The sequence below is a fragment of the Gobio gobio genome (assembly GCF_949357685.1).
Source record: "Gobio gobio genome assembly, chromosome: 18".
NCBI lineage: Eukaryota > Metazoa > Chordata > Actinopteri > Cypriniformes > Gobionidae > Gobio > Gobio gobio.
In genome coordinates this window covers 39,182,869-39,197,928 of record NC_137111.1, presented here as the reverse complement: position 1 = coordinate 39,197,928, position 15,060 = coordinate 39,182,869, and the positions used below count along the sequence as shown (strand labels likewise).

Below are 15,060 nucleotides of genomic sequence, written 5' to 3'. Positions count from 1 at the left end.
TACATTTTGTTTGATGGTTACATCACATGACATCATTATATTTAAAGATTTCTTTAAAAAAATATTTTCCCCCAAATCAATGAAACTAACATGTGTAAAAGATTTTTTTCATTTTCTTTTTTTGTGGACCCTGTTAATAGTATATGTCACTGACCCAATCACAGTCATCTCTCATTGTTTTGTCTTCCATTGTTTGACAGTAAAAGAGGAAGTTAGAGCGACTTTTCAAAACCCCTCGATCAAACTGGCCAGCAGCATGACTGTTCCCAACACTCTTCCCAGTGTGCTGCCGGTTGTTGAGTGCTCCACAACTGCTGTACCTCTTGTTAATAACCGCAAAGGAAGTCTGCTCCCTCCAGCACCGCCCTCACAGTCACGCCTCAGCCTGGCTGGACTGAACCGGGCCCGCAGCCTGCCCGGAAAATACCGCTACCGCCCCATGCACTGTAGGTTGTGCCTTAGGACGCATTAGTCAGTGCTACTGCAAACAATCCCTTCCTCCTGCATGGGTCCCTGCAGTCACTGCCGCATGCATGTCGAGCAGCTAGTGGCTAATGTACCCCCTGCCCCAGCACTAAATGTGTGGGTGTGTGTGTAATGTGTGTAACTGCCATCAATAGGAGTATAGAAGTTCCAGAATAGCTAGTTTACCGATCATATACTGTAGAATTCAAGACCACTAATTAAAATGTTTTTTAATGAATTTTTTTCTTTACATATTTAAAAAAACAATGGATGAATCTTGAATATATAAATAATCTATAACATTAAATCGCCATCAATAGGAGTATAGAAGGTCCAGAATAGATAGTTTACCCATCACATACCATGGGATAATATGCATTTTTTCCCCCAATGCAATTTTTCTTTACATATTTAGAATATTTTTTTGATGAATCCTAAATATATCTGATTCGTTTGATGTCAATGTCTGTTTGTGACTTTTTTCTTTCTTTTTTCAAAGTCTGGGTTTATTTCCAGGTTTAAATTAGATTTTCAATGCGGTCTCAGACTTTTAGACCTCATTGTAAACTCGTTGTCATAGACAGACACCCCAAGTTGTACAAACAAAGTCTTCAGGACTACAGTAATTCTTATTTCTGTTGTATCTCTGTTGTGCGTTAAAGCTTGCATCAGCCAGTTGTCTGTCTGAAGCAGAGGAGACAGATGTCTAGCTCAATCGTTCTGATCGGGACACAAAAAAGCAAGGGCTATAGCTGCCCGTGGTATGGAACAGCAATCACACTTTGGTGGGCTGATCCTATTTTGATTGAGGTTGTAAAAGTGCCGTAATGTAATTTGGAACAAGCAGAGACTTGCTGAAATGGCTGTGTTGCAGGTGGAGTTATTTCATTGTTAAGCCTCTTACTGAAGGGCACCAATGTAGCTCGTAAATCTCCGCCGCCTAATTTGGAGGAGCAAGGGCAGGAGAGAGCGGTCCGGCCCAGCCAGGCCACTTGCTCAACAACCATAGTACAGAACAAAGGGCCACTGCACCGCCGTCTTATCAGTAGTGATATTTTTAAAGTTGATTACTGTCTCACATTGCTCCCTCCACAGTGTAATTTCAAATGTCAAGCATTGGCATTTGGTGAAGACACAGACAGCGTCTTTCGGTTTAATGTGTCTTTTTTTCATTAGAACAATTAGATGACAAAGGGAAATCAGAGACATACAAGTATATGTGTTTGCAGTATTTGTCTCTAATATTTTGCTGTGCGGGTGATGGGTTTCTAACAGAGCCACACTAAAGCAAGTTTGCAGTGTTTTAGAGTTTGGATTTCAGTGTTCAATGTTGTGTTCAGTATCTTGTATCATACTCAAATACTCATTGCCATGCAGAAACCCCCCCCCTGAATAACAGTATACAGTATAATATAAATATAGCAGTGCAGCATAACAAATATGAAATAATTTCCAAAATGAAAAACATTGTGTACTGTGGTATACATGGAAATTGAAAAACATTTATTAGTTTTTATTACAACATATTGAACAGTTTCTCCCCTACTTAAAGGAACAGTTTACCATAAAACGTTTTGTCTCTTTTTCTGTTGAACACAAGAGAAATTTTTTAAAATGTACATGCTTTTCTGTTTCATGCAGTGACAATTCAAAGTGACCACAACTGTGAAGTTAAAGTAAAATAAAGCTTACATTTTATCTTGTTTAATTTTCCTCCACCACACATATCTCATTTGTGCTCATGTTCAATTCAGTTATGGTATACCTTTCGATGCGTGGGCCAGAATTTGACGCTATTGTCGTATGAAAAAGAGGAGTATGGACATTTTTCACAATTTCTCTTGGAAGAATAAAAGCCATATGGGGTGAATGAATGATGACGTTTTCATGCTTAGGGTGAACTATTCCTTTAAGTTAAGCTATCGTTTTTTAAAAATAGTTTACATTAGTATTTCTGAAAATTTGAGGAGCTTAACCTTCAGAGAGCTCACACATGATGTGTTTATAAAACGGAGAGCTTGTGACATTCACAGGCCCCTCAGGAACGTCCTCTTGGAGAGGCGTTTCAGAATGAGAAGGCTCAGTTCAGGGTGCTTGTTCAGCGCTGAGAGTGCTTGTGGTACGGGGGACAGACTCACAGCGGAGCCATCACTCACGGCTCTCTGAGTGATGAGGATTGATTTTGCCATGTAGTCATCCATTAAAAAACACATACCAAATTACTCTTCTTTTTCTTTTTTCTTCCCCTCTGTCATTGTTCGAGCTCATGCCCTCCAAACAATGACAGAGCGGTAAAAGAGAGTTTAATCATATCGATACAGACTGAAATAGATCCGCACAACTCTTTGAAAAGCAGAATTCATGGAAAACAGGGTGTAAAACTTAATGGTTGTCCTTCAGGTCTGTACTTGCTATCTTTAAGTGTACTTTTGTCCACACTAACACTATTATCTTTCTATTTTTGGAGGTCTTCTCAGATTTGAGTGTTTTTTTTGCAATGATTGATTGAGTGTTGGCTTTTGTGTTCTTTAGTATGTCATCTCCAGCACACTTTACAATCCCAGCTGTCCACAGTCTGACACTCTTTGCATGTGTTTGCAGTCGATGATGAGCATCCGTCAACACTGTCACCCAAAAAGAAGCAACGCAACGGAGGCATGCGAAATTCACCCAACTGCTCACCCAAAATGACGAGGTAAGACATTGATTTCAAGACGCTCCCTCCACCCTTCAAAAGGAAAGAGAGGCAGAGACAGGACGGATGGTGCTGGGATGGTGGGAGTAGGAGGAGTGGAGAAGGAAAAAGAAAGTGTGGAGGGAGAGAGAGAGAGAGAGAGAGAGAGAGAGAGAGGGAGGGGAGAGCAGGCCTTTCAGGCCGAGGCGTTTGAGCTGTCAGCCTGTCAGCGGTTAATGATAGAGCTGAAATATTTCTGTCATGAAAGCAGCTATGAAAAGCTGTTTGAAAAATACTCTTGCTTTAAAGTCTCAGCTGTCATCTCCCCCCAGTCCCGTCCACATGTAGTTCTTAAACAGCGGTGGCACTAATGACGGTGCCAACCAATCAGAGACGCCAGCATGGTTACTTAGCCTCGGGGCTCTTCATCTATTGTGGGAAACCCTGTGAGGAGTGTTTTTCGTACTTAAGGCCATATGTGAAATGTATCATCACAATCAAAAATGAATTCAAATATTACCTTCCTTTTATCCTGTCCGGTGGAATTATAATGCTGCTAATTGATTTTGACTGATAAAAGGACTAGCTTTCCGCCCATGTGGCCAGGAGACGTTTATGCAGAGGTTGTAAAAAATGCAGAGACAATGCCCTCCGTTGCACATCATCATGTGAGAAAGTGTTGCTGAAGGTCTGGAGGAAGGGATAACATTCTGCAAAAGTGAGATTGTTTGTTTTCACGTTTGTGTAATTTAGTGAGTCAGTCACATTTTCTAAGTTGTAATATAGTGCCAGATTGATGTTGCAGCTTATAACAATAGTTGTAACATTTAAATTAATCTTTTACATGAAACAGCAGTTTTATTTTTATTTATTTTATTTTGTTATTCACATTGTTATAAATTAAATGTTTTATTTTACTTTTAATTGAATTATTCTATTTATTTTTTAAATTTAACATACATTTGTATTTGATTTGATTTAGTTTCTTTTCATTTGTGTGCCACCCACAAGGCACTTCGCTGTAGCGAATAATAAGTACCCCAGACAGAGGTCTCCAACATGAATCTCCCCCCAAAAAGAAGCAATTATGTTGAGTTTTACATACTGTAAACTGTCAGCCCTGCAGAGGATCTCGCCCTTTAGTCTGCTTTCCAAGTGAAAATGATCAATGTTCAATTGTTTCGTTTCGCTCTCCGTTTTAAACAATAAACTGCGAGAGGAATGGAAAAATTGCTTTCAGCGATTGCTTAGAAGGATCTTTTTATTCCTTAACTAACAGCACAAAACTGTTTTTCTGAGCAGATTTGAAGGTCCCCGTTTGCCATGTAATGTATGCATCGGCTCTTTGATCTACAAGTGATAATAATTCTTGGGAGTTATTTACCCTGTTTTGAAACGCTTCAAAGCGATGTCAAAGTTTTCTGTGCTTTAGGGTGCCTGTGTGTTCAGCTGGCTCTTGGGTACTGGATGACAGGTCCTCTGTTCTAGGTGTAAGCTTTTCCAAGCCAAAGCCCTGCAGCGAAACATCAAAATTACCAAAGACAGACCCGTGGACTCCCTCAACCTGTGCCCTCCTTGTCAATATATTACAACATACATTAAATACCTCGCCTTTACAAGGTGCGTTTTATGCACAATGAAAAGCGATTGTTTGAGGGAGCCTTGGGGATGCTTTATTCAACAAGCAGGAAAGGGAAAAACAGCCAGAGTATACCATATCAAGTATGGTTTTTACAGGCTTCTGCGCCTCCAGGCCGTCGTAAATAAATAATGATCAACAGATTGGCTGTGGGTTTTTGAAAAGTATGCCTTTGTCAGTTTGCATGATAGGGAAAATTTTCAAAGCGAGGAGCTGCTTTCATAGGCTGCTGGAGAGGGATTCGGGGAGCCAGTGACTGCCGAGTGATGCGCTGGAATAGCTGAACGCTGTTTGAAAAGCAGCTCGCCCGGCTCTCAGGGCAACTTCTGTTCTCTCTCTCGCTCTCTCTTTCCCCAAATGCACGTCTAGGACGCTCCTCTGGACATACCAATTAAATGGGAGAACTTTCTGTCTTGTTTTCCAGTCCTTTTATTTTTTCTGTTTACAATTTAAAACGAAATAAATGTGTTTTTAGTTGCAAAAATGAAGTGCAAAAAAGTTGATTACTCAATGACAGTACCGTGCTTCAAAGGAGACGCAACACGTCTAATTGTGGGAAGTCAAAATGCATTTGTCGGGTTCCCTAGCAGTAGTGAGTAACGTCACATATTTTATTCTGGAGTGGCATGGCGCGCTGGATTGTGCTTGTGACTGGCAGGCAGCTCTGACAGCGGGTGAGAGATAGCTATCTTGGCAGAGGTGCACTTCGCCAGTCAGTATGTTGAGGGGAGATTGAAATGACAGAGGTCCGTAGAGTGAGTGGTGAAACATGCGCCACATAATAAAATATTCAGTCAGGGTGTAAAAGCACTAAATGCTTTCACTGTTATTAGCACCTGCACACAGTCTGATATCATCTCATGCACGCATGCTAATTGACACATTTCTGATGTGATATTTTAGCAATCAAACACAGTCTAAGCGGCGCTTCGGAGGAGCGTTTCACTGAATTAACCTGCTTAGGAAGGTGAGAGAGGAATAGAGGGAAAAAAAAGTAATTATGAGGTTTGTAATATGACTAGAATTTCCATGTTTTTACTACCACAAATCTTGCATTTTGTCTGTGCAGAAGTTAGTATTTGTGCTTCACATAACAGTGCAGTTATTTTAAGTGTAAATTAATTTTCCACCATATTATCTGACATTATGCAAATATGGAAGGTGAGGCAGAGGTCCCATCATTCATTATTAGAGTGATTAACAAGGGGCTAATGCAATTTACAAACCTCATTTAGTGCTGTGTTAATTACAGGGTGTTACAGAACCAGGCATAACAGGCATGGTATTATTATGTCAGTTAGATTACATCACATTCATCAGATAAAATAATACACCCTGGTGTTAATAAATAAATAGCTATTCATTGCATTGATAAATCATGTAATTTATTGGCCGTGCTCTATATCGAAGATTCAGACAATCAAAACATATAAAGCTGAGCTGTTTCATGTATTAAAATTTTATTTATCAGAGATCTATTATATACATAATCAAATGGTATCCTGTCATTATCGGACAGGTCTAGTTAAAAAAAAAAAAAAAAGTATTTTTTTTTCTTCTTTCTTTTGTAAATGGTTGTTAATCTAGCACTGTGGATAATACTATCACAATAGCTGGGTTGAGCAGACTCTGAGAGAGCATGTTCCCCTGCAGCCGCGTCTTAGAAATGGGGCTTTGTTGTCTGCCCTGAGGCCATTTCCTCAAAGGCAGCCTTTTTGGCCTATGGTGGGTTTTAGTTGACAGTTTTATGCATTTACAAGGGTTCTGTGGTTTCTCTCAAAAACTGCCCTCAGAAATCATAAGTATCAATTCAAGAGTCACTGAGGGAAAACAAATTGTAATATACCTGGACTAAAATACACCCAAAGCACAAAGAAGTGACTCAAGAACCGGTTCAACAGCAAAGCATTTCAAAGTCATTAACCAGCTGTTTAAATAGTGTTGTTCCAGCAAATCTTTTTTGTTGTTGCTTGTATATCTGTATATGATATCAGTATATGAATGTTATTATTAATATTTATTATTATACATTTTTATTGTACTTTAATATTCCATTTAAACAGCTTTCACTGGGATTACAAACTAGTCATTGAAATATTCATGAATTTATATTGCAATCTAAATCAGATATTGTGAATATTTAATATATTGCTAGTAGTTATTTTAATAATTCAAATTTATTGGCAAATTTTAGAACTATATATATATATATATATATTTTTATCTGCAGAAAAATCCGCAACAACGGGCTGAATACTTATGCATACAGCAGATTAAATGTTTCTGTTTTAATAATAATAATAATAATAATAATAATAATATTTAATTATCACATTGAAGTTGTTAATTTTGGGTTTCATTGTTTTTGAATTAATGACAGAAAACAATGGGATTTCAAATTCAGTCAAAAGTGAGAATAAACATTTTATATATATGATATTATTTAAAGCATTTTAGAGATTGGTGATTTTAATATTTGTCTTGTATAAAGTCTATATTATAGTCTATATATATATATATATTGAATACTACCAATAAATCTGTATTAGAGGCAGAGAATGCAACCATAACAAGCTCAAAACAGCACTCCACTATGTTTTTGAGTTGCTTTTCACACCAAACATCCTTAGACCAGGCTTTAAATTAACATGGCCGCACATTCGGTTTGTGAATTCTGCTTTTCAGTTGTATAGTTCATCTATACTGAGCTGCTTAAAAAGCTTTCAAGGGGGTTCACAAAAATGAATGCGAGCTGTACCCGAGTGCTGGGACTTCTTTCACGGTCAACATGCCCCTCAGATCAGCTTCAGCGGGGCGCGCTGATATAGGTTAGCCTGTTTGGACGTGACATGCTGCTGAAACATTAATGGCCTTCAGTTTGGGTGAGCAAAATGTGATTGGGCAAATTCCTAAAATATTTAAAGTGCGCCTCTGTTAAAGCTTTTACCGTTGGACGCATCACGTCAGGAGTGATGCAGAGTAAAAGCCGGTAATTGGCGTTCCATTCTGGTGCCACTCAGTCACTGAAGTGCTCCGGCTCCATCTCTTCCACTCCAGTGCTGTCACCGGCGCGGACGCTTTGATGACTCCGCAGTCTTGGCAGCCCGGAGAGAGCTGCAGTTATGATGGAGTCCAATGCACAAATTCAATCTGACAATGACAAGCCATGTCAGCACAAGGCTGTTTACTGCTTATTTATTGTCGATAGACGTCTATTGAGATGTGCGGAAAGTTTGTCCTTTGACAAATGTCACAATTAAGCCCAGAAGATAAATTCCCACTGTTGCATTTTTTACTAACCTGCATTTGCAAATAGGGCCAGCGCACATGTTTTCTTCTTACACGTTTTCTCCTCCTTATGCTCTGTTTCAGACATGACCCTCTGCTCATCCCGGGAAACGAGCAGATTGAGAACATGGATGCTAATGTGAAAAGATACGACTCTACTGGAATGTTTCACTGGTGTCCATCCAAAGAAATCGAGAAGGTCATTCTGGTAGGTATCTTTCTAACTGCAGTGTGTAGGTTTTAAAAATCAAATAGTTATAAATCACCTAGTCACAAGAATTTCCCCACTATTGTTTCAGAATTAAGCATTTTTTGAGTGCAATCCTTAAAAATATGGTATTATTTCACTCACAGTTCTTATCACATCCTATAATGTTCACCTATGCAATATTCTTGCAGCACTACGATAGCACTGATTCTGTCCAGTTGAAAACAAACAAAAAACACATTAAAAAAAAGTATCATTTCATTATCAATATCATGCTCAAATTGAATACTGAATCCAGTGTTTTTCAAAGCAGAAGTTTTATTAAAGAGCGCATTAATGAAATCTTACGTTACTTACTTTAATGGGAAACAGAATAATATAATCTTCTTTTACACACACACAACTACATATCATATAGATCAGGGGCCGTATTCACAAAACATTTTATCTTAGCACTAAGAGTTCTTCTAAATATCAGTAAAAGTTCTTAGTTAAGAGTTTTCTCTTAAAACCTGTTCACAACGCTGCTGAGAGCAACTTTTACAAGGGAACAGAGAGAAGTCTTAAGTTAAGAGTAAGGGCGGGGTCGACCTCGTTGCTATGGATGATGTCATCACGCTTACTAACTATGCACACAATGATTGGCTGATGGGGGAGTTTCTGTCAGTGATAGAAATATTGTAGAACGGTATTATGTTGCCATATTCGAATAAAGATTTTAAAATAAAAATGTTGCCATATTCAAATAAAGATTTTAAAAAGTAGGCTAAGTGTCACTAATCAAACAAATATACGTTCAGCTAATTGTCAGCCTCTCGAGAGATTGCAGAATTTCAGCGACAAATTATGTTTTATAAACAAAGTTCGGGAGGAGCACCATCTAATCAGACATATATACAGTATACACAGCCAACTCACCTAGTTACCTCAACAGTTTTCTGCAATTCTCCGCCACCTCGACGACTCACTCTCGGCCCAGCCGGGGATTCGGGGAGTACTCTTGAGTTTGAGCTAAATTCCGAGCTCGGAGCCCTCGATCCCCTCGGACAGTATGCCAAATAGGCTTATTTTACTCTTTTACTTTATCCGATCATTTGTAAGTGTGAACTCGTGAAACAACTGCCACAAATAATCAGACATTATTTTATTTTTTATGTATTTATTTATTAAATAAATAATATTTATTATTTTTGGCATAATTTTTTGTTATGATAGAACAGTGAGTAGACAGGAGGCGAAGTGGAAGAGAGAAAGGGGAGAAAGTTCTTTACAATTACATTACAATTGTTTGTGATTTGGTCTTAGTGACTAAGGAGTCCTCTTGACTACTCGTAACTTTTCACAGATTTAAGAGCTAGTTGTAGCGCCACAATGCTTTGTGAAATACTCTTAGAGCAAAAATGTAGGAGTTCTAAAATTAGGACTGATTATTTTAAGAGTTTCTCCTAAATCGGCAAGTTAGGAGCTGCTTTTTAGCCTTAAGATGTTTTGTGAATACGGCCCCAGAAATAATAATAAGAAACAAATGAATACAATTATTAAATAATAAATATATAAAATGTAGTATTGTAAATTTGTCATGTACCACAATTTGAGAGTAATTATAAAGAAATCACTGAAGATTCCTCAAAGTACCCAAGGTCACTCAAGTTCTGAATGTTGGTGTGACATATTTTGTTAGTGTATATTTTGCTCAGTCAACTGACGTTTCATATATTTGCATTTTAGAAACACAATTACTGAATGAAATTAAATGCGTGTCTATGAAACTAAAGACAGTTATACATTTTAAAATTGTGCATATGTATGCTCATTATTACAATATGCCATCTTGAGCAATACGTTTACCCTGTAATCAAAGCTCTGAAACATTATTTTGCCCATATTGTGTATTGTTTGCCTTGCGCAAAGTGAAATGAATGTCCATTTTAAGTCTACTTTTTTTTTTTTTAAATGACCATATTCTTGTGGTAAGATATATATTTGCCTGTACTAAATCATATTCTAAACAGCTGTATTTAAGACATTTAAAACTGCTTGACAATGCTCGATGATGATGATGTGCTTGAACAGTTTTTGAATGTTCCTCCTTTTAATTATCTGTCTAATGTGCTTTTCCCCACAATTCCAGATTGCGACGTACATACTTTATTGCTGTTATGTGTTCAGATTTCAATCAATTAAATACAGCTTTTGTCCCATTCTTGTTGACGAGATTGTAATTGTCTTGTTTGTTTCTGGCTTTTTCACCACAGACACGCAGCGAGGCCTCCATGACGGTTTTAAGTGGACATGTAGTAGTCTGTATATTCGGAGATGTCACGTCAGCTTTAGTGGGGCTTCGAAACTTGGTGATGCCTCTGAGAGCAAGCAACTTCCATTACCACGAGCTAAAGCCTATTGTGTTTGTGGGCTCATTAGAATATCTGAGAAGAGAGTGGGAAACCCTTCACAACTTCCCCAAAGTCTCCATCTTACCTGTGAGTACTCAACATGCATTGAAAATGAGCCTTGAGCTTTTACACCTTGAGAAAACGAGATGTCTGTAAACGTTATGCGTTCATGTGACTCAAGAAGTCATACATTATTTTGCTGCGCATGTTCCCTTTTTACAAGCTTTTTGCATTGAATAGTGCCACCACAAGTTGTTTTCAAGTGTTGATGTTCTGGCAGCAGGTTCCTGTTGGCCGTGTGAATCTCTGGCCTTGCTTCCTGCTGTAGTGCTTGTTAGCCTTGCCTTGACTGAGTATGAAAAACAAAGCCAAAAAGCTGCCGTCAGCAAAGGCTAGCCTTTAGATTAGACTACATCTCTTCTTCCCTCAGAGCATAGTTAGATCAGCTGAATGTCACTGCCTTTAGAAAAGTAAATACTTGTTAACTAATTTCCCTGAGCTCTGCGCCGTCTTTAATTTGTTTTTCTCTTTCTTCCTCTTTCCACTCTCTCTCCGCTGAAGGGTACGCCATTAAGTCGAGCTGATTTAAGAGCCGTCAACATCAACCTCTGCGACATGTGCGTTATCCTGTCAGCCAATCAGAACAATATCGACGATGCTTCACTGCAGGACAAGGAATGCATCTTGGCGTCTCTTAACATCAAATCTATGCAGTTTGATGACAGCATTGGGGTCTTGCAGGCTAATTCCCAAGGTAAGGAGTGGCCAAGAATACTTCAGCACAGAGAATACCTCTCAAGAGCTTTAGACTGTGAAACCTGCACTTTACTGTGTGCTTTCAAAGACAACAAGGTCCAATTATATGCCCAGATGGCTTAATAAAACAAGGGGAAACATGAATTATCAAAGAATAAAAGCAGGACTGACATTTCAAATGTTTGTGCATTTGAAAGACGATAAATCAGTCATTTAGACACTTTATGCAAACAATAAATGTCTATGAAACTAAAGACTGTTATGCATTGAGGAATTTGCATTTCATGCATATGTATGTCCATTATTGGAATATGCATGCAATTCTGAGTAAGTGAATAATATTTTTCCCTGTACTCAAAAAAACATCCCTAACGTTTTTGTGCAGATTGCGTATTTGCCTCCAATTGCTGGACCGCAGCAGATTTGTTTGCCGACAAATTGACTCGAACAGATTGTTTATGCATTCAGATAAACATGTAACCCTCTTGTGCCCATCAGGATTCATCATCATTAAACAGACTGTACAAATCAGCAGCTTCACTCTCTCAGCTGCTCTTCATTACGTAAATTATACACGCCGCACAAGCTGGCCCACAACAATTAACATTTCAACCATTATTGAGTATCTACTTTTTGCACAGAAAGATGGATTTGAAGCTTCAAAATGACAGCTTTCAAACGAAATGTGTCCAATATTGTCCCAAAGGCTCGTGCTGAGCAGTGTGTAGTGTTGGGGAAGAGCACATCCCTCTGCGGTGGATGATAATAGATGGTAATCGTACTGTTTGTGCACATGAAGAGTACGTCATTACCAGGCCCAGAATAAATCAGTTTGAATTGTCTGTGCTGATTTAGAGGATGTATTTAAAGTGGACTTGAGAGTACTTCAACCTTATTAGTGACTGAAAGCTAAATATTAAGTGTAGAAATTTGTGACTGATGTGCATTTCTAGCTCTGTGAAAATCTGTGCACAGATTCCATGCGTGCCTGGTCATTACTACTCTCTCAATTAGTTTAACTCAACATCTGGCATAATCAACAGCAGAGCAATGGTGTGTAATAAAGATTTATTTCATTAACACAGTGTATTAGAGCATAATTTATCCCGCAATGAACAGTTTTCTTGTACTCCATTTATTCCCAAGTAAACTTTTGCAGCATGAAAATAACAAATGATTTATGTTTTTTTCCCCCAGTTATTATTATTATTTATGGTACATAATTACACATCATAATTACATTGGATAAGATAGACGAAACTATATAAAAATATAATAATAATACAAAAGAATGATCTGAGATACAGGTGTAATAAATTACATCATACCACATCATCTTGGTAAATATTCTTGCCCTCGGCACCTCACCGTTTCAATGCGGCTTGTTAAACTTGCACAGAAGGTGTTATTGAATAAATCAGCGAGCCTTTTGCCAGGAGAAAGTACTACACAGGACACTACTATCAGTGCTTACGGGGTCTTTGAAAAAAGTCCAGGCTACATAATGCATCACGGTTGAAAACAACAAACAAAAGCAGAATTTATAGCATGACTTTAAGGTATGTGTGTCTGTTTTTGTAGAGGGGCGTATAACTTGTGTGAAGTGTGATCGCTGTGCAACAATAAACACAAAGTTGCGCAAGATCTAGTGAGTGGTTAGACTTGGTCTTGAAAATGTGCTTAATTCAACTTCTATTGACATATTCCTCTATACATATAATCAAAAACTATAACATGCACAATATTTTTATCTTCTGGAAATATTGGAGATGTTCTTCAGTACTTCACATATCACATAGTATCATCTTCGTTTGGAGATGCTCAAATATGAATCACTGTTCAGTTTCAGGGGACATTCTAAATATTCTGATCCAAAATTTGGATTAATACAAGTCTTATTCAGTTTTATAGAGATCAGAATATATACTTAATCTGGTTATGAGAGCATATGACCATATTATAATGTGAAATATTTGTGCACTTAAGCAACATATCTATGAAAAATAAACAATAAAATAATACAATAATTTCTCTTGTGTATCAGCATCCAAATTGCTCTTATTCTAAGCAAAAATGTTATTCAGTATGCCAGATGGTTGGCTCTGACTGTCACTGCATATTTGATGTCTTCACAATTCACACAACAGGAGACATGATTATTCTCTGCACATTTAAGACAGTCTTAGTTTCTCTCTCTGTTGTCTATTCTTTTGTTTGGAGCTATAGAGAAAGCTAGTCTATTGAACTTCCCCATTGAAAAGAAGGACAACCCCTGTACAGAATTCTGCAGCCCTTTGAAAACTTTGTGACCTGAATCTTTTCCCTGCATTATGTTTGTCACTGTAAAAACTATACGCTTGCATTTTTCTCCAGTCGATGGATGTCAAAACAGGGCCAATGCATTATGCATATAGCATTACTGATTTAAAGTGTTTACTTGTCAAGTTGAGGAAATGCAAAAGTGTCAAGTCATGTGAATTCATACTCTTGTCACTCCTGCTTGTATTTCATGGCATTTCACATAAAAGGTTTTCAGGATCCACTTCACCAGTTTTATGGTAACAAAATGAACAGCATATAAAATTTATACCTGCTGGTTGATGGAAGGCAGCAAATGCTAAATATGCCTGAGCTGACCCATAGAAGCGGATGATCTATATTTCACTGTTTTAGACTAGCATGACAGTCCACTCGTATCCTACCACTACAAACGCTACAATATGTTCACTACATTTAGAATTGTACAAAGAAAATCTTATTTGATGGCCTGACTGTTATGCCAATGGTTTGTTCACCATTGTAAACCTCAAATATTTTGTTTATTTTGGCACTGTAAGCAGAGTAGCATTTGACAGTCTCTTTCCTCTTTCTCTTCCAGGTTTCACACCTCCAGGGATGGATAGGTCGTCTCCAGATAACAGTCCAGTGCACGGCTTAGTGCGGCAGGCATCCGTCACCACGGGATCAAACATCCCGATCATAACTGAACTCGGTGAGACGCGACTGCAGTCAAACTGCTAACATGTCAAAGTCAAGTGTGATTAGAATCTAAACTCCCATATCAAGCCACACTGATATGTTCCTTATGAAGTGTGTGTCTGTGATGTATGTAATGGCACACCTGAATATTTCACAGACTGGGTAAAAGTTGCGTCCTCATCAGTTGTGCCTTTAATGCACTGGAAGAGACCTAGACTTATAGGGAGAGAAAAACAAGCATGTAGTAGCAAAATGGATTCATTTATAAATAACAATGAGGGTGGCACTATTCCCATGGTGGGGGACTCATGAAAGTTTTAGATCTCAGAGGGCACTAAAGCACCAGAGACCGGCCGCTCCAACTCTCCACTGACCCAATTACAGCGTGTTACACCAGAAAGGCTACGAAAGAGAATGGGCCTTACAGACACTTAAAACTTCATGCAAAGCGCGCTCCACACATGTTCTGCTGGGACATACATGAGATCCAGAAGTCCTCCTCCCTGAGGGGTTACAAAGTTCTACATCTGAAACATACAGGGCCTGGTTTACTAAAGGTTTGCTGGCATTTTCATATTGGTAGAGGTGAAACAAATAATAATAAAAAAAAGCTCTTTATTTTACTCAAGTATAATCATTATAATATTATATAAAGGCT

The 15,060-nt window shown here is 38.2% G+C and overlaps 1 protein-coding gene and 1 long non-coding RNA gene across 10 annotated transcripts in view; both read left to right on the top strand.

The window, feature by feature from the left end:
- Positions 1 to 15,060, top strand: part of LOC307142142 — a 576,947-nt gene that overhangs the window by 519,795 nt on the left and 42,092 nt on the right. The window lies entirely within an intron of this gene.
- kcnma1a (potassium large conductance calcium-activated channel, subfamily M, alpha member 1a) overlaps positions 1 to 15,060 on the top strand; it is a gene marked incomplete at its 3' end in the record, with an annotated part of 226,952 nt that overhangs the window by 197,923 nt on the left and 13,969 nt on the right. For 8 of the 9 annotated variants that reach the window (XM_079842703.1, XM_079842701.1, XM_079842702.1 and 5 more), the window contains 5 exons: positions 3,067 to 3,160; positions 8,151 to 8,274; positions 10,530 to 10,754; positions 11,229 to 11,421; positions 14,302 to 14,415. In XM_079842703.1, the coding sequence (XP_079698829.1) occupies positions 3,067 to 3,160; positions 8,151 to 8,274; positions 10,530 to 10,754; positions 11,229 to 11,421; positions 14,302 to 14,415 (750 nt within the window). Of the gene's footprint in view, positions 1 to 200; positions 447 to 3,066; positions 3,161 to 8,150; positions 8,275 to 10,529; positions 10,755 to 11,228; positions 11,422 to 14,301; positions 14,416 to 15,060 lie in introns of all 9 variants that reach the window. The other variant, XM_079842697.1, reaches the window with a different exon arrangement.